Raw genomic sequence first — 19,949 nt, 5'->3', positions numbered from 1 at the left:
AGGTTTTTTAAACTTTTCATATCTCAGCATCCAGGCCTAACCCTCCTCCTCTACTGATTCTTCTATGTTGCAGAGAAATTTGTGGAGACTTGGGTTATTGCGGCCATTTGCAGCGCTCTGATCTTCATCTTGCTCCTCGTCATCGCTGCTGTCGTCATTGGTCGGCGCAGAAAGGTTAATATTACTGAATAAAAACATCATAAATACTTTAAATGTGAGAACTGAGGAAAAATGGAGAAATCTCTATTCATGTTTTTGTTTTCTTGGGCAGGCTGTTCTTTTCAAGCGGCGCAAAGAAAGATTCTGCTGCTGCAAGAAGTGAGTTTTGTGACACACACACACACACACACACACACACTTACACACAAACACACACACACACACACACACACATTACAATAACAACTCAACAAGCAGATTACGTTATATTAGAACTTCATTTCGGATTTTAACTTTATTAGAACATCATTCTTGATATTAAAATGATTAAAAATTGTATTCCACATTTTAATTTGGTGAATGAATTATTCTGATTAATACTTTTTTTGTAGAATTTTACGTTGGATACAAATTTTATACAAAGCTTATTCAGATTTTATTTCATTAGAATGTCATTACAAATATTAAACCCTTTAGAATTTCGTTCTTGATTTTTTATTTTTGTTCATTTAGGGTCATTTAAGTAATAGTATTTATAGATTTAATTTTAGATTTATTAGATTTTATTCAAACTTCATTCTGGATTTTAGTAGAATTTCATTCTGGATATAAAATTTAATAGAATTTTATTCTGGATATTAATTTTAATAGAATTACATTCTGTATATCATTTTTAATAGAATTACATTTTGAATATTAATTTGAGTAGAATTACATTCTGGATATAAATTTTAATAGAATTACATTCTGTATATCATTTTTAATAGAATTACATTTTGAATATTAATTTGAGTAGAATTACATTCTGGATATTAATTTTAATAGAATTACATTCTGTATATCATTTTTAATAGAATTACATTTTGAATATTAATTTTAGTATAATTTCATTCTAGATTCTGCAACCAGCTTGGCTTTAGATTACTTACTATGATATATATATATTAATATTGATATCCAAATATTAAAATATTCGAATAGTAGTTAAAAAAAAATGAAATATCCCATAAATGTTCCTGCACTAATTTTGTCTCTGTGCCTCAGTCCCCAGCCCAAAGGCTTCTACAAAACCTGAGGAAGGCCCTGCCCATAATGGCCAGTCTCGCTGGAGTCTGAAGGACACTGGTCCCCTGCCTGAATGAAGCTTGATGAGATAGATAGGACTGATAGTGCTTCTCTGACTGATTTGTAAATATGAACTACAGGTAAAGCCTGCAGTAAAACATGCAGGACGTCCTGAAGGTACACTCTTCTGAACACTTTATATATCTATCTATCTCTCTCCCTATATATACAGTATATACAGTATATATATATATATATATATATATATAGTCGCTGTCATTTAAAAACCTTTAGGTCAACTTCACAGGAGAAGGAAAAAACCTCTTAACTTTTCAATGGAAGTCAGTGTAAAACGCTATTATTCCAAGTCACTTTTGTAGCATTTCTATTGGTCAGTTCATCTTGAAATTATTATATATTATATGTATAAAATATACATATTATGTACAAAAGTAAAAGAAAATCACAATCAAGGTTTTTGCAGGACAGTGACCATATACATACATGATATAAATATTTATATATATATATATATATATATATATATATATGTAAATGTAATTATTAATAATAATAATAATAATAATAAATACACACACACACACACTTTGGAGCAGCCGCCCAGCAGCCTACGGTCATCCTGCCCAGTCTCTGGAGTGATGGACCGCTATTCAAAAACATTGGGGTTGGATTTGGGAGTGACAGAACAGGACCTGACCTCACTGATGCTCTCATGGGCTGAATGCAATCAAATCCTATTCAGCAATGTTCTGATATCTAGTGCAAAGCCTTGTGGAAAGGGTTGAGGCTGTTACTGCAGTAAATGTACACAAACCCTCTGTTAGCAGCCTGTGTTTGTAAATACGCTCAGATGTTAGATGTTGCTTCCTTGTGTGTTAACTCTTTAATCGCTGAATAAAAGTGTACAACAGAAAGTCTCGAGTTTAATTAAGGCTTCGTTACATTATTATTGTATTATTATTAATTTTATAAACCCCTAAGCGCTGTTGAAGTATCACATTTACCAGCTTGAGGAAATCCAGGGCTGGAAATTGGACTCCGGAGCTGAAGACCCATGCTTTCAGAGAATGCCTGTGAGAGAAGCTGCAAATTAACAGCCAAGAGTGAGTGAGCTAGCACTGCTGACCTCAGCCCAGCAGGGGCGCTATAGTGCAGAATCTGGTTGGATAATTAAGGGCTCTTCAAAGGTTCTTCAGTGAAGCAATGGCTCCACCCAGATGAAGATGGTTCAGCTGGTTGACTAGCCCACAACATACAGCCATAGTCAAGCAGTATGACCAACCTAGCTGACCAGTAAGGCTACCTTGGCCATGCAGGTTGACCAGCATGATCAACATGACCACGCTGGTCGACCAGCAGCAGAAAGCTTAATGACTAGCATGACCAGACGGTTCACCAGTATTCAACACCAGCTGGGATCAACTGGTCAAGGAGCTTTACCAAACCATTCAACCAGTATGACCAACTTGACAACCAGCTTGGTCAAGCTGGTCATTCTGGTGGACCCATTAACTCTCCACATACCGATTCTGGTCTAGAGCTAAACTGGTCTACCAGTTTAACCAGCATGACCAACGTTTTAACCACCATGACCACAAGATAGCTGGCTAAACCAGCTCCTGACCACCAAAGTGGATGTAGAATTTATTCCTAATGGTCAATCAGGGTGATCTTGCTGGTCAACCAGTGTGGTCATTTTAGTAGACCGCCATGGTCAGCTTGGTCATGCTGGTCGACCGCCATGGTTTTCCTGGTTATGCCCGTCAACCAGCGTGGTCTTATGTGGTCATGCTGGTCAACCAGTTTGGTCCTTCTAGTAGACCACCATGGTCAGGTTGGTTATGCTGGTTGACCACCATGGTCAGGTTGGTTATGCTGGTCGACCACCATAGTTTTCCTGGTCATGCTTTGTCAACCAGCGTGGTCATATGTGATAATGCTGGTCAACCAGTTTGGTCAGACCGTTCATGCTGGTCAATCAGCATGGTCATGCTGATAGACCACAAAACTAACTCACGCTAGTTGAGCCTAGTGGTCAACCACCATGGTTTTCCTGGTTATGCTGGTCGACCTCCATGGTTTTCCTGGTTATGCTGGTCAATCCGCTTGGTCATGCTTGGTAAGCTTCACTCCGTGTAATATATTCTTCTACTGGCCCAAAATCAAAAGACGTTCCTGCATGAAAGACCAGGAACATATTTCACAGAACATCTTTTCGTTAGCGCCCTCTAGTGTTTCGTTTCAGGAGTGGAAAGGTTCCCTCGTTACTTCATCTCCAGATGTTTCTCAGGGCTAAGGTTCTGAGGTGCAGTGGCAGATTGTGCCCACTAGATGTCAGCACCTCGTTGTCACAGGCCACATTTTACAGTTTTTACAACGTGTGGTCTAGCTGGTCATGCTGGTCAACCAATGACATCACACTGGTTGCCCAGTGTGGTCTAGCTGGTCATGCTGGTCAAGCAATGTCGCCATACTGGTCATGCTGGTAGACAAGCATGGCCATGCTAGTTAAAAGGTGTTGTCTAGCTGGTCATGCTGGTCATCCAATGTCATCATACTGGTCATGATGGTCAGCCAGCTTGGTCATGCTGGTTGCCCAGTGTGTTCTAGCTGCTGGTCAAGTCTCACCAATGTGAAACTTCCATCTTCAGATGTTTCTCAGGGCTGAGGTTCTGAGGTGCAGTTGCAGATTGTGCCCACTAGATGTCGTGGGTGGTTGGTTGGTTGGTCATGCTGGTCGACCTCCATGATTTTCCTGGTTATGTTGGTCAACCAGCATGTTCATATGGTCATATGGTCATGCTGGCCAGCTTGGTCATGCTGGTTGCCCAGTATGGTCATTCTGGTTAACCAAAGTTGTTATACTGGTCCTGCTGCCAACTAGTTTGGTCATGCTGGTCAACTAGCATTGCCATGCTGGTCAACAACCTTGGTCATACTGGTTGACTAGCAGTGGTATAACAGATCAGTCAGATCAGTCTAATGTTCTGAGGTGCAGCTGCAGATTGTGTCCACTAGATGTCAGCACCTCGTCACCAAAGTTGAGATACCTAAGACCTATGCTGGTCAGCTAGCTGGTTAACTGGTCAAACAGCTCAGCATGACCAAACTGGTGGGCCGTGTTCAGGCAGGTAATGCTGGTCGACAAACCTGGTCATGCTGGTCATGTTGGTCAGTCAGCTTGGTCAGGCTGGTTGACTGAGCTTGTGCTGCTCAAGAGCTCAGCTGGTCAACCATTCCATTCCACCCATAGGGCACCTCAAGGCATGGCTATAGAGGATGGCTATGGAAGAACTATGGAAGGCAGAGGTGATGCAGACATGCTGATCAGCCTTGCTGATCAGCCTTCAGTCAACCAGGTTAAATCGACGTTGTTTCAGTTGTCATCAGAATTCTCGCATCTTTCGTATTTTTAGCCCAGTAAATAGGACACGTAAACGCTGGACAACCGTTTCACGCTATTTTTAGGCAGTTCTTCATTTTAGCCATTAATAGACTTGGACGTTGTGATTTCCGCTGAAGCTGCAGGACCAAACCACGTGAAAGACTATGGTCAACAAGAACAGCGAGAGTGGAAAAACCCTGTGGAGCTCCACTCAGAGCCAGATGTTCCCTCCACATGGCTTTCTTTACAGTGGAGGGGACTGGAACCAGCGTCCACATAAAAATGACCATTTTATTGCTTACCCAAACCCTCCAGTCAACTATGGTCAACAAGAACAGCGAGAGTGGAAAAACCCTGTGGAGCTCCACTCAGAGCCAGATGTTCCCTCCACATGGCTTTCTTTACAGTGGAGGGGACTGGAACCAGCGTCCACATAAAAATGACCATTTTATTGCTTACCCAAACCCTCCAGTCAACCCACCACCGCCGTGTTTCTTCTGAGTGTTAGATGTTATGTTGATGATGGTAAAATAGTGGCAACATCTGAAAAATATGTCTTCTCAGGGGACAAATGTGCTTCTGTCAGTTGGGAAGTTTCTCTAGGATGGAGCTTTTTGGATGGGAAGTTCAGTCTCATGAAAAGTGACCACTGCAACCACCAAGGACTCCAATCACCAAACAGCACTAGTACATCCACCTTGAAACCAATCAGCAACATCATATCAACCACAGATAATACCACAGCACTCACCTGGCAAGTCTATTAAAACCACCCAGCAACCAATTAGCAACACCACACCAACCACCTATAATACCACAGCAATCACCTGGCAAGTCTATTAAAACCACCCAGCAACCAATTAGCAACACCACACCAACCACCTATAATACCACAGCACTCACCTGGCAAGTCTATTAAAACCACCCAGCAACCGATTAGCAACACCACACCAACCACCTATAATACCACAGCACTCACCTGGCAAGTCTATTAAAACCACCCAGCAACCAATTAGCAACACCACACCAACCACCTATAATACCACAGCAATCACCTGGCAAGTCTATTAAAACCACCCAGCAACCAATTAGCAACACCACATCAACCACCAATAATATCATTTGAACCACCTAGCAAGACTATTAAAACCACCCAGCAACCAATTAGCACCACATCAACCACCTATAATACCATCTGAACCACTTAGCAAGACTATTAAAAACCACCCAACAACCAATTAGCAACTTCATCGTGACCATGTGCGATGCCATTGCAACCACCTAACAATACTAAAAGAACCACATAGCAACTACTAAAGTACTCTATAGAAACCACCTAGTAACACCATAGCAAGCACATAACAGCACCACTGCAACCACCAAGAAAGACTTTTGAATCATCTAGCTACACTATAACAACCACCTGGGATACCATCACAACCACCTAACAACCAATAAAAATCTCCATAGAAACCACCTAGCAACACCATAGCAAGCACCTAACAGCACAATTGCAACCACCTAGAAACCAATTCGGAACACCACAGCAATCACCTGCAACCATCTACAATAGGAACCACCTAGCCACCAATTAGCAACACCACAGCAACCACAAGAAATACCATCACAACCACCTAACAACCAATAACGAACTCCATAGAAACCACCTAGCAACACCATAGTAAACACCTAACAACCAATAACGTACTCCATAGAAACCACCTAGCAACACCATAGTAAACACCTGGAATACCATTACAACCACCTAGCAACACCATAACAAGGACCTAACAGCACCATTACAACCACCTAGAAACCAATTCAAAACACATAGCAATCGCCTAGAATACCAAAGCAACCACCATAGCGACAGCAAAGCAGATCACATCACAACCACCCAGCAACCATTTAATAACACCACATCAACCTCCTGGGATACCAGCCACACTATTTCACCCTAGTGACCACATAGCAACAGCCTAGCAACTGCCTAGAAGTGGGGACCTCTGAGGCTGTGCAACATTTGAGCATTTCCTTTAGGAAATGAACTTCGGTGGCTTGCATTGTTAGCTTGCTAGCTGGTAGCGTGTCAGATTAGACAATCAGATTAGATCAGAAAGGGGAAAACAAATGCACTTCCTGTGGCGGCTTCTGAGCGCCAAGCTAGTCGTCCCGTTAGCCCGTTATCAGTCATACGAGCTAGCGCCGAACTGTCTCGGCATGGTGCAACTAGCCCAGTTGCTTGCTGGTCTCATGAGGCTGTGAAGCACTTCCCTGGCTCTGGGCTTGAGGAACATCCAGATGCTTCAGAGTTAAAGCGAAAGGCGCATTTCCTCTCTCAGAGGGGCCAGGTAGAGCTGCAGGGGTGACTGAAACTGTTCTGCAACGTCAATGCTTTGCACAGCACAGGAAACCGCAGGCGCCAAGGTTCAGCTACAGGCCCATGCTAGCTACTCTTACCTTTACTGATCTGTGGAGCTTCAGAAAGCAATGCACACACACACACACACCTCTTTACCTACAGGTGTGAACTACAGATGAAAGCACAGACGGGGTTTTGTATGTTACTGGGTGGGATGGGTTCATCTTCATGTACAGGATGCTCTGTGCTCTGACATTTGCATCAGTGTCTCGGAGACTCGGTATAAGTTCAGCCCACTAACTTGGTGGGGAACCGTCAGGGCCTTCTAGGCTTTCAGTGAAGAAAACTATATATTAAAAAATACATAAAAATGGTATGAATAGAAGGATATGAATTAATAGAAGGGCTTGATTGGAAACTGTTCACAGTGGTGGTGACTGGAACCAGCTCTAAAAGCTCCTATACTACACCAAATGGTCACGACTACATGCTGTTTTACTATAGATCAAAAAATAAAGAAATAAAGAAATAAAATGTACAAATCTGTTGTTTAAAGGCCATTCATGGTGGAGGGATACATGCAGAGCGTTGTAAGGCAAGTTAGTCCCACTGTTTCAGATATACGTGACTTTTAAAATAGTAATAATAAGAAGATACATGGTGGCGGTAGGTTCACCGGTGGGTTTGGACGGTAAATAAAGTGGCTATATTTGTGGCGTAGTCGTAGAGACTGGCCTGGCCTGGTTCCTTCCACCACCACTTCCACCAAAGAAATCTGAGATGTTTTCAACAATGAACCACAATTACACACAATTACTCTTTCGATAAGTCTCAGCCATAAGTGTGTTTGCGCCAACTTACGTAGTTATGTAGTAAAAACGCTTTATAAATCAATTTAAATTGAACTGAATTATTTTAAAGAGTTTTTCCGTTATGATGTTTTAACAAATTTAAAGCTGTAGTGTTCTGAAATGGGGATCGGAAAAAATATTGTAATAATAATAATAAAACGTCACACATCTTTACGTACTTCAATAGTCAACGTTACAGCCTCTGAAAGGAGGGTCCGAAACTGTTTGCTGGTTAGCTGAGCAGCCACGGTGCTGCTAACGGCACTGCTAACGGCACTGCTAACGGTACTAAGCTTTAGTGAGGAGGCAAGAGCTCAAGAGTGATCACGCTTAAAAAGTGATGCTGAGTTGGTGCAAAGTGTGCAAAGTGATGCTGAGTTGGTGCAAAGTGTGCAAAGTGATGCTGAGTTGGCTTTTTCTTGCTGGTAAGATATTTTGTGGTTCTAGGACCAGCTACCAAAACAGGCAGCCAGGCATAATTTCTGTGAATTTTGTGTCAATTTTGTGTGAAGTCTGTGTGGATTTTGTTTACATTTTGTATAAATTTTGTATAAATTTTGTGTGTATATTGTATACATTTTGTATAAATTTTGTATTAATCTCTTCAGCTAGCTAACTAAACTACGCACCAGGACTTTACATTAAGAGGACCAACAGAGGACAGTAACACTATTTGATTAGAACTGTGTGTAATTAGGCTAGGCTAGGCTATGTAGCTACTAATGATTCGTACAGCAGCTACTATTAAGGCAGAGCTCAATCACGTTTCTTTTTCGCAAGCCCTCCATAAACGAAAGAAATCACTGAGTCATAAACAGGTTCGTAAAATGTCATCTGGGCAATTTTTACATCTAAATAAATTCACAAACGTACTATTTATATATTACCCAAATGTAGCAAGTTTTGGACTTTAAAGATGTAATTACACAAAATTAAGAAGTTTTGCACTTCAAAGATGTAATTACACAAATGTAGCAAGTTTTAAACTTCAAAGTTGTAATTACACAAATGTAACAAGTTTTGAAGTTCAAAGATGTAATTTTGCAAATTTAACAAGTTTTAAACTTCAAAGATGTAATTAATTAATTAATAATATCACAAATGTAACAAGTTTTGAAGTTCAAAGATGTAATTTCGCAAATTTAACAAGTTTTAAACTTCAAAGATGTAATTTCGCAAATTTAACAAGTTTTAAACTTCAAAGATGTAATTAATTAATTAATAATATCACAAATGTAAGAAGTTTTGGACTTCAAAGGTGTAATTACACAAAATTAAGAAGTTTTGAAGTTCAAAGATGTAATTACACAAATTTAAGTTTTGGAGTTCAAAGATATAATATCACAAATTTAACAAGTTTTGAACTTCAAAGTTGTAATTACACAAATGTAACAAGTTTTGAACTTCAAAGTTGTAGTTACACAAATGTAACAAGTTTTGAAGTTCAAAGACGTAATTTCGCAAATTTAACAAGTTTTAAACTTCAAAGATGTAATTAATTAATTAATAATATCACAAATGTAAGAAGTTTTGGACTTCAGAGGTGTAATTACACAAATGTTTTGAAGTTCAAAGATGTAATTACACAAATTTAACAAGTTTTGGACTTCAAAGATGTAATTACACAAATTTAAGTTTTGGAATTTAAAGATATAATATCACAAATTTAACAAGTTTTCTACTTCAAAGGTGTAATTACACAAATGTAAGAAGTTTTGAAGTTCAAAGGTGTAATTACACAAATGTAAGAGGTTTTGAAGTTCAAAGGTATAATTACACAAATAGGCTAGTCTATGTAGCTACTATGATTTCGTACAGCAGCTACTATTAAAGCAGAGCTCATTCACGTTTCTTTTTCTCCAGCCCTCCATAAAAGAAAGAAATCAACAGGTCGTAAACAGGTTCGTAAAATGTCATCTGGGCAATTTGTACATCCGAAAAATTCACAAACGTACTATTTATATATCGAACAACAATGTACATACTCAATAAACACTTCTGTTAGACACGTCTTACAGTTAGAAACCTAAAGGTGGTCTGGCTTTCTTGCAGCTTGTCAGACATTGCGTCAAGTTCTTCGGTAATCGAAAATAGGCTTATGATTGTGGTTTCTGACACTGTTTGACACATTGGTCATTTGCAGTGTGTCGCAGCAGGCTAGAAACCACACTAGCAAATCAGACAGCTTGAAGCAAGTGTGTGATGCCTTGATGTTAGCATCAAGCTAAAGCCTGACCCTCTGTTACTTGTTAGCTAGCAGCATTCAGACGCTGGACCAATGCTGTTCTGGGACACTGACTGCAGTAGGGCTGCGGGTTTTTCCCATGAAGAGTAGCAGTATCTCATCATCCACACAGTTCAGGGCTACAGATCAGGAGGCCCGTGTCAAGATTTGGGCAGAAACACCACTTCCTCTCAGCTGCAGGTGAACTCCTCATGGGATTTCAAGCATGACCCCTCTGGTAAGGTAGGGCCCCCCATGAGCCAAGTGTGCCTGGTGAGACCATGTAACGCAGCAGGTCAGTTTGGCAGGTGTTTGCGGTTGTCATGTGAGTCTGTTTTAATTCACTTCCACAAATCAGAAATGCGGAACCGAGAACATGAAACCAGCTCCAGTTTCCTTGCGAGAAATGTCTCATTCAAAACACATCTTAGCGCGCTGGCAAAACACAGCTTGAGATCAGTAGCATAACTAAGCCTTGGATCTCGGAAATGGGAACCATACAGAGGAAGGAAAAATAGATATTTCATAATACAGGCAGCTATGCAGTGTGATTTGTTGAAGTTGCTGTGTTCAGGGGCGGACTTCGAAGATTTGAACTTTAAAGAGATAATTAAAGAAATTGAACAAGTTTTGCTAGTTCAAAGATGTAACTGCACAAATTTAAGAAGTTTTGGACTTCAAAGATATAATATCTCAAATGTAACAAGTTTTGGGCTTAACAGATATAATATCACAAATTTAAGATGTTTTGAACTTCAAAGATGTAATTGCACAAATTTAAGTTTTGGAGTTCAAAGATATAATATCACAAATTTAACTAATTCTGAACTTCAAATATATAATATCACAAATTAAACAAGTTTTGAACTTCAAAGATGTAATTACACAAATTTAAGATGTTTTGAACTTCAAAGATGTAATTGCATAAATTTAAGTTTTGGAATTCAAAGATATAATATCACAAATTTAACAAATTCTGAACTTCAGAGATGTAATTACACAAATTTAACAAATTCTGAACTTCAGAGATGTAATTACACAAATTTAACAAGTTTTGAAGTTCAAATATGTAATTTCACAAATTTTGGAATTACAACATTCCCAAGCTGTGAAATGATGAGGTAATTATATGATATGTAATGATATGTTACATATTAATAATAATATGTAACGCTATATATATATATTTACACACATAATTCCGCACATGTAACAGCATTAAGTAACAGGGCTTGTTCCTATATTTTGTATTTAACTAAATGAAATGACATCCCTCCTAACACTGTAGTAAGAACCCTGCAAAGCATATTGACATCAAAATATGCAGTCATGCAGCGTGACAGCCGCAGGGCTGGGCACGTCCCCACCATAACCGCATCTTTTTCTGAAACAGGGTTCGGCATGTGGTGTAGAAACTATAAAAGCTTATCTAAAGGTGTCATTATACAAATCTAACTCCCAGCTGCCAGATCTAAATTGCTGCTGCATTAGGGCTGTGTAATAATGCCCTTAAATTACTGCCACACAAACTGCTTCAGCTGTAAGAGTGTGGTCACTGTGTGGGGGCATCAGTGGTGGTGGTGTGAATAGGTATACCAACATGCCTAAGCCCATATATGTGTGCCACTGGCCCATGCAAAACAACAGCTAAATGAATTTTCTATGCAATCACATATATTAACCAAAAACACATAAAAAAACATTACAAAATGATATTTGAAATTGATATAGAAAAGGTTCGATCAATCTATCTGACTATCCGTCTGTCTGTAAGTGTCTCACTCTCTATCTATTCGTCTCTACATAAAAAGATTGGTTATATACGTACATATATATTGTGTATATATATATTTATCATATATTGACACGAATGTATAATAAATAGCTACTTGTATTGCATATATTTATGCATGTATATAATGTTTATGTATGTAAATGCATATATGCACAAACATAAGTAAGTAAACATATCAACATATCATTAAAATATATTAAATATTATATATATATATATATATATGTTGATATAAGTACTAAAAATGTATGTCCTATATTTGAAAATAGGCAATGTATGTCAATATGGGAAATAATAATTATATATATTATATTATATATTTAAGCAATTGCATATATTCTAAAAAAAAATTATATATTTGAAATCTATGTATATGTGTATATAACCATATATCATATATACAGATTTCAGTATAGGGTGACTCTTATGAGAGGCTGAGAAATTAAGAAATGCTTTTTGCTACTGTAATGTGAAACTGTCTGGTTGGCCTGCTGACTCTCTGATCAGGTTCAGAAAGCAGTACTCAATTGGTTTACCAGGAAAAGAAAACCTGAACATGTTATTCCGGTCTTATTCAGTCTGCACTGACTTCCTGTTAGGTTTCACATTGACTACAATTTTTCACGTGTGACTTTTAAAGCCTTTAATAGCTCATGAGTTCTTATTCATGTTGCTGATCCTGTAAAATGTCCCATATGTAAATCTGATATATGGCAATATATAGATTTTAAATAAATGACATATTAGAATATATGGATCCACCTTATATCCAACATATGTTTGGCATACATATTGAAATACATGTGACATTTAGTCCAACTTATTAGAAATGGTCTCTTTTCAAATATGGGACATATATTTCAGCCCCATATTAACATAAACAGACATATATGTGTGACATATTTTACAATATATGATAGAAAACAACAATATTATACATGTACTATAATTAATATTTACATAAATATTTATATATATATATATATATATATATATATATATATATATATATATATATATATATATATATATATATATGTGGATAGATAGACAGATAGATAATTAGATAGATACACCTTATTGATCTCAAAGGAAATTTAGCATCCAGCAGCATAACACAGTAATACATATATATGTCACAAGGTTTGGAAGTTCATGTTGTACAATTCTGATATGTCATTATTGAAGTGTAAGAAGTTATGGAATTGTAGTGTGTACTTATACAAATGTAGCAAGTTGTGGAATTCCACTATGCAATTATAGAAATGTACCAAGTTGTGGAATTCCGATATGTACTTATACAAATGTAGCAAGTTGTAGAATTCCGATATGTAATTATACAAATGTAGCAAGTTGTGGAATTCTGATATGTAATTATACACATGTAGCAAGTTGTGGAATTCCGATATGTAATTATACAAATATAGCAAGCTGTAGAATTCCGATATGTAATTATACAAATGTAGCAAGTTGTGGAATTCTGATATGTAATTATACAAATGTAACAAGTTGTGGAATTCTGATATGTAATTATACAAATGTAACAAGTTGTAGAATTCCGATATGTAATTATACAAATGTAAGAAGTTGTAGAATTCCGATATGTAATTATACAAATGTAGCAAGTTGTGGAATTCCGATGTGCAATAATACAAATGTAGCAAGTTGTGGAATTCCACAAATGTAGAAAGTTGTGGAATACCGATATGTAATTATACAGATGTAACAAGTTGTGGAATTCCACAAATGTAAGAAGTTGTGGAATTCCGATATGTAATTACACAAATGTAAGAAGTTGTAGAATTCCGATATGTAATTATACAAATGTAGCAAGTTGTAGAATTCCGATATGTAATTATACAAATGTAGCAAGTTATGGAATTCCAATATGTAATTATACAAATGTAGCAAGTTGTGGAATTCCACAAATGTAGCAAGTTGTGGAATACCGATATGTAATTATAAAGATGTAACAAGTTGTGGAATTCCACAAATGTAGGAAGTTGTGGAATTCTGATATCTAGTTGTGGAATTCCGATATGTAATTATACAAATGTAAGAAGTTGTGGAATTCCGATATGTAATTATACAAATGTAACAAGTTGTGGAATTCCACAAATGTAGGAAGTTGTGGAATTCTGATATGTAATTATACAAATGTAAGAAGTTGTGGAATGTCGATATGTAATTACACAAATGTAGCAAGTTGTGGAATTCCAATATGTAATTATACAAATGTAGCAAGTTGTGGAATTCCACAAATGTAAGAAGTTGTGGAATTCCGATATGTAATTATATAAATGTAAGAAGTTGTGGAATTCTGATATGTACTTATACAAATGTAGCAAGTTGTAGAATTCTGATATGTAATTATACAAATGTAAGAAGTTGTGGAATGTCGATATGTAATTACACAAATGTAGCAAGTTGTGGAATTCCAATATGTAATTATACAAATGTAGCAAGTTGTGGAATTCCACAAATGTAAGAAGTTGTGGAATTCCGATATGTAATTATACAAATGTAAGAAGTTGGGGAATTCCGATATGTACTTATACAAATGTAGCAAGTTATGGAATTCCGATATGTAATAATACAAATGTAAGAAGTTGTGGAATTCCGATATGTAATTAGACAAATGTAAGAAGTTGTGAAATTCCGATATGTAATTAGACAAATGTAAGAAGTTGTGAAATTCCGATATGTAATTACACAAATGTAAGAAGTTGTGAAATTCCAATATGTAATTAAACGAATGTAAGAAGTTGTGGTAAGCAAAATACATAAATACAAAACCTAAGAATTTGTAAAATATTGATACAAATGTAACATGGAATGTTGCGGAATTCAGATATGATGTTACAAATGTAACACATTGACGTTGTACCTATGGTACAATGGTTGACATCAGGGCCGGATCATCTGGGTAACACTGAAAACTGGACTGACGGTCCCGGTTTAAAGACCTGGTTGCTTGGCCTTTTTTTGTTTGTTTGTAAAGTGAGTTTATTCGAACTCTGTTTTGTAAAAATTCAAAAACACTGAAATGAAATTAAACGTCATTCTTTCAAGGTTTCACACTTTTGTTTTTAATATTACATTAGCACCTCGTGCAGTTCTTCAGGTTCTGGCATCCCACTTTGCGTTACACTTAACACTAAATTCTGTGAAATCACACACACACACACACCTGTGTGTGCAGACATGTGTCAATGTAGCCCCCACAGTCACATTCACGCACACAGAGAACTCATGCATGCACATTTTAGCGTCTATTACCACAACAGAACAGGACGTGGTGCAAAGGTGTGAAAAAAACATCAGGCCATGTGATCTAGGCTAGCGCCGAAGTGCAGAGGTCTTAGCGCCGCTATTGCTATTCTCATAATTTTCTACACTTCTGTGCTTGCTTACTGTAATCGGGTTTTCGGGGGGTGGGATATCGCTTAGATTGGCCACAAACACCCAGAATGGCAACTTTACAGGAGAAGGCAAAAACCTTCTTAACTTTCAATGGCAGTCAATGTAAAAAAAAAAAATATTCCAAGTCATTTTTAAGCATTTCTATTGGTCCGTTCATCGTGAAATCCTGACACAACCTAGAGAGCAACTACAGAAAGTCAAAATCAGCAAAAATAAAGATTGACATTGATGAAATATACCCTGACCGGTCACTTCATTAAACCCACCTCCATTCCATCAGCTCCATATCCATACAGGAGCACTGTGTAGATCTACAGGTCCAGACTGTCTCCATCTGTTTCTCTGCAGACTTCGTTATCTATCAGCCTCCTCATTTCACCCTGTGCGTTCTTCAGTGGTCAGGACCCCACAGGACTGACCACCACAGAGCAGACTGTAGTATTTTCGGGTGGTGGCTCATCATTCTCAGCACTGCAGTGACCCTGACTGACATGGTGGTGGTGGTGGCGAGTGTGTTAGTAGTGTGTGTTGGGCTGCTGGTGGTACGAGTAGTGGATCAGACGCAGCATTGCTGCTGGAGTGCTTAAACACTGTGTCTGTCTGTCCACTCACTGTGTCTAATAGAGGTCATCCTCTAGTTCTTCATCAGTGCCCACAGGACGCTGCAATACTCTACACACACTACAAACACACTCGCCACCACCACCAGGTCAGTCGGTTTCACCGTGAATGAGCCGAGAATGACCCACCATCTGCTCTGTGGTGGTGCCGTGAGGTCCTGACCACTGAAGAACAATCAGGAGGGTAAAGAACGTCTGCAGAGGAACAGATGGACCACAGATGGACAGTCAATTCTTGAAGGTGGTGAAGTCAGGATACCGTCCTACCTCAGGACTTAAAGGATCTGCTGCTGGTGCCAGATAGCACAGGACACCTTCAGAGGTCTGGTGGAGTCCATGCCTCACGATGGCTTGTTGGTGTCTGTAATACCACTACTACATTTACATAACTGTGAGCTGAAAGTGAAAAAGGAAAGGCTGTGATGTTTCCAGAAGACCTACTTGTGCTGAAAAGGTCATTACATGCCACACTTTTTACATCCAGAGGAAAGCCAGCAGTCAGCAGAAGTAGCATCAGGTTTCGCTACTGAAGAAACTGTAGTTTGTTTATTTCTTATTATTTATTTACATTTTCTACCCAATTTTCCTCCCCAGTTTCACATAGCCCTCTCGTACCCAACCCACTCATTAGCACTCCTATCCCCTATCACTGGTCCTCAGGGACGGTCTAGACGGTCTGGATGGTCTAGATGTTTGTTCCAAACCAAGCAGGAACACATAAGAGCAAAGAGACTAGTTACACCCAACACCCACATGGGTGACCACAGCAACCACTTGGCAATGCCCTACCCTCTTAAAAGCAAAAAGGTGCTACAAAGGCTTTACAAAGTTCTTTAAGAGTTGCTTTAGTTCCATTTACAACCATATTATAAAAAGACAAAAGTATTGGGACACCTTCTCATTCATTGTTTCGTCCGAAATTAAGGGTATTAAAAAGAATTGATCCTGCTTTTGTTGGAGTAACTGTCTCTACTGTTCAGGGAAGAAGGCAGCGTTCTACTAGATGTTGGAGGAGCATTGCTGTGAGGATTTGTTTGCATTCAGCGACAAGAGGACTAGTGAGGTCAGGATGTTGGGTGAAGATCACCACCCCCACCTCATCCCTACAAGTACTGGATGGAGCATCACCATCATCATTCCAGACAACACAGTCAGTTCCGCTGCTTCGAGGGCTTTATACCCCTCTAGCCAACGATGGGTGCAATGGGTGTAGCTCTAGTGGAGCTGATGCTACATGTGGTGTAGACAGATGATGTAGCTCCAGTGGCAAAACTGAAGAAGCAAACTGGTGGTGGTTAGAAACCAAGAAGTTCACACCAGTCCCACATTCTGAAATTCCCTACTGGCTGAAATCAATCACCGGCTACCGAACTGACACCCATTTGCGTAATCTGGAGAGGACCTTAAATGGCAGCGGTTCTTGCAGCCAGACGAATGACAGAAGTGTGGTCGTGGTTCTTCTCTAGACGCTCAGCATAACCTGAGAACTTTGACCATCTAGTCCACAGTGTCTTCAGAGTGTAACCTGAGAGCGTAGACCAGCTCGTATGTGAAGACACCTGAAGATCTTAATCTAAAGATCTTCATCTCCATCGTCTGGGGGTGGGGGGGGGTGGGGGGGGGTTACCCTAATCAGTGTCAAAACCAAAACAAAAATCAAGGTACTTTCCAAAGATGAACGCTTTTCCAACCGAACCCTGCTCTCCTGAAGGCCTACAGAATGTCACCTTTTCAGCATGAGCTCTGTCCTGGGCTTTTGATTGGTTATGATTATCGTCTGACTCCTCCCACGGTTTTGTAAGACGTCGACTCCATTCCAGCTGCAGATTGATTGATGGGTCTGACTGTGTGATTCGGGCTGAAGCTGCTGCCCGCATCGGATTCAAACTCCTGACTCTGGTCTACAAAGCCAAGACTGGACCAGCCAGCCCCTCCGTACTTCATGGCGATGGTCAAAAGCTGGTCAGTACCAAGAGCCCTACCAGCTTCAAGCGTGGTTCGGCTCGACCCGCCATCCTTTAAGATCCATGAAAGATATTTTTCCACTTACATTGAAGGCATTTAGCAGACAGCAAACACCTCAGGAACACCATAGCACTTGCTTAGCAGCCACCTGACACAACATGGCAACCGCCATAGCAACCACCAAAAAAAAGCTTTTATAACAACTCTACAATACCCACTTAGGAAGACCTTAGCAAGCTCCCGAAATACCATAGCAACTGTTGTAGGACTCACCTGACACAGCAACCATTTTAAACCCCTTAAGAACCATCCTAGCAGGCAGCTGGTATCCATAGCAACAGCCTGAGGTACCATAGGAACCACTGTAGCAGTCACTAAGAAACTCCTCAGCATCTCTAAAGCACCCACTTAGCAAGACCCTAGCAAGCTCCCGAAATACCATAGCAACTGTCATAGGAATCACCTGATACAGCAACCATTTTAAACACATTAGGAACCAGCTGGTAACCATAGCAACAAACTGACGTAACATAGCAACTGTCATACCAACCACCAAAATAAACACCTCAGGAACACCATAGTAACTACTTAGCAGGCACCTGACACAACACAGCAACCACCATAGCAACCACTAAAAACACCTTCATAGCATCTCTATAAAACCCATTTAGCAAGACCTTAGGAAACAGCTGGTAACCAAGCTGGTATACCATAGCAACAACCTGAAGTACCATAGCAACCACTCTAGCAGACACAAATCCTTAGCTTCTTTAAAGCACCCACTTAGCAAGACCTTAGCAAGCAGCAGAAATACCATACAGACTGTCATAGCAATAACCTGACACAATTTAGCAACCATCTTAAATACCTTAGGAACCAATATATGGTAACCAACTGGTATACCATAGCAACAGCCCTAGCAGTCACAAAGAAACACCTTAGCAAGCACCTGAAATATGATAGCAACCGCCTTAGCAACAACCTGAAATGCTTTAGGAACTGTCCCAGCAACCAGCTGGCATACCATAGCAGCCACCTAAAATGCCATAGCAACTGCATAGCAACACGCTACCATCCACCTTGAATACCACAGCAATTGCTGAGCACCAACCTAGCAACCATCTGAAGTACCAAAGCAACCCCTTAGTAAAAAACCTTTCAACCTAATGACCACGTAGCAACAGCCTAGCAACTGCTAGGCTGCTAGATACGGTTCTACGATGCCAGCCAGTGCATTCTCTGCTACCACGGCCATTCGCTAGACGAAGCTGCCGTGGGTCCATCTCTAACTGGTCACATAAGAAAGTCTAGCAGGTTCTGAAGAGCGTTAAGCCCAAGCAGCTATTGCACATTATCTGTAAACGAGGCAGTGACTGAGAACCCCGGTTCTAGATAACATGCATTAAAAAAAACAAAAATAGTAAAAGCTACTTGACCTGAATGAAAATATCACCCAGCGGACTGTTTAGGTAACCGTGAACTGAAAGTGCTCTGATATTCTCAATTCAGTACTTGCTGCCACGCTGCCACAGCTGGCAGGAATTCACCTTTGGGTTCTCATTTGAAGCCAAACACGGAACGTGACGGCACGGCAACTCACGAACAAAGAAAAAACAAAATTAACATTATATACTCAAACAAAGACATATAGAGGAAAAGTCCATAATAATCCCACAAACTATATAAACCCACTTTCACCTTTAATGAGGACATATTAATATTAATTAATTTAATATTTCTAGTTAGAAATTGTGAGAAATGTGATAATTGGTTGTATTGCTTTTTTAATGTAAAATTTCAGATTTTTAATTATAAAATAACATATAGAAATAAATAATTGCTGCTTAAAATTACAGTATCTAACTATCCATATTTATGATGTTTCTTCTGTAAAACTCTATATAATATTACATTAAACCAAAATAAAGATAAAGTCAGTTGTCAGTGAGAGTGCTTACCTGTAAAACTATATAACATTAAAATAAACCCAAATAAACAAAAAGTCATTGGTCAGTGAGTGTCTACCTGTAATTAACTCTATATAACATTAGAATAAACCCAAATAAACATAAAGTCAGT

The 19,949-nt window shown here is 39.0% G+C and overlaps 1 protein-coding gene across 2 annotated transcripts in view; it reads left to right on the top strand.

Annotated features, from left to right (window-relative positions):
- The window catches only part of cd4-1 (CD4-1 molecule), a 29,133-nt gene extending 26,974 nt beyond the window's left edge, over positions 1-2,159 (top strand). For both annotated transcript variants that reach the window (XM_072679058.1, XM_072679059.1), the window contains exons 9-11: positions 74-174; positions 272-318; positions 1,204-2,159. In XM_072679058.1, the coding sequence (XP_072535159.1) occupies positions 74-174; positions 272-318; positions 1,204-1,234 (179 nt within the window). In that variant the 3' untranslated portion in view covers positions 1,235-2,159. The remainder of the gene's footprint in view (positions 1-73; positions 175-271; positions 319-1,203) is intronic.
- The last annotated feature ends 17,790 nt before the right edge of the window (positions 2,160-19,949 follow it).

Source organism: Salminus brasiliensis, chromosome 5 (assembly GCF_030463535.1).
Source record: "Salminus brasiliensis chromosome 5, fSalBra1.hap2, whole genome shotgun sequence".
NCBI lineage: Eukaryota > Metazoa > Chordata > Actinopteri > Characiformes > Bryconidae > Salminus > Salminus brasiliensis.
Note: the sequence above shows the minus strand (reverse complement) of the source record. Positions and strands in the feature narration are given on the sequence as shown.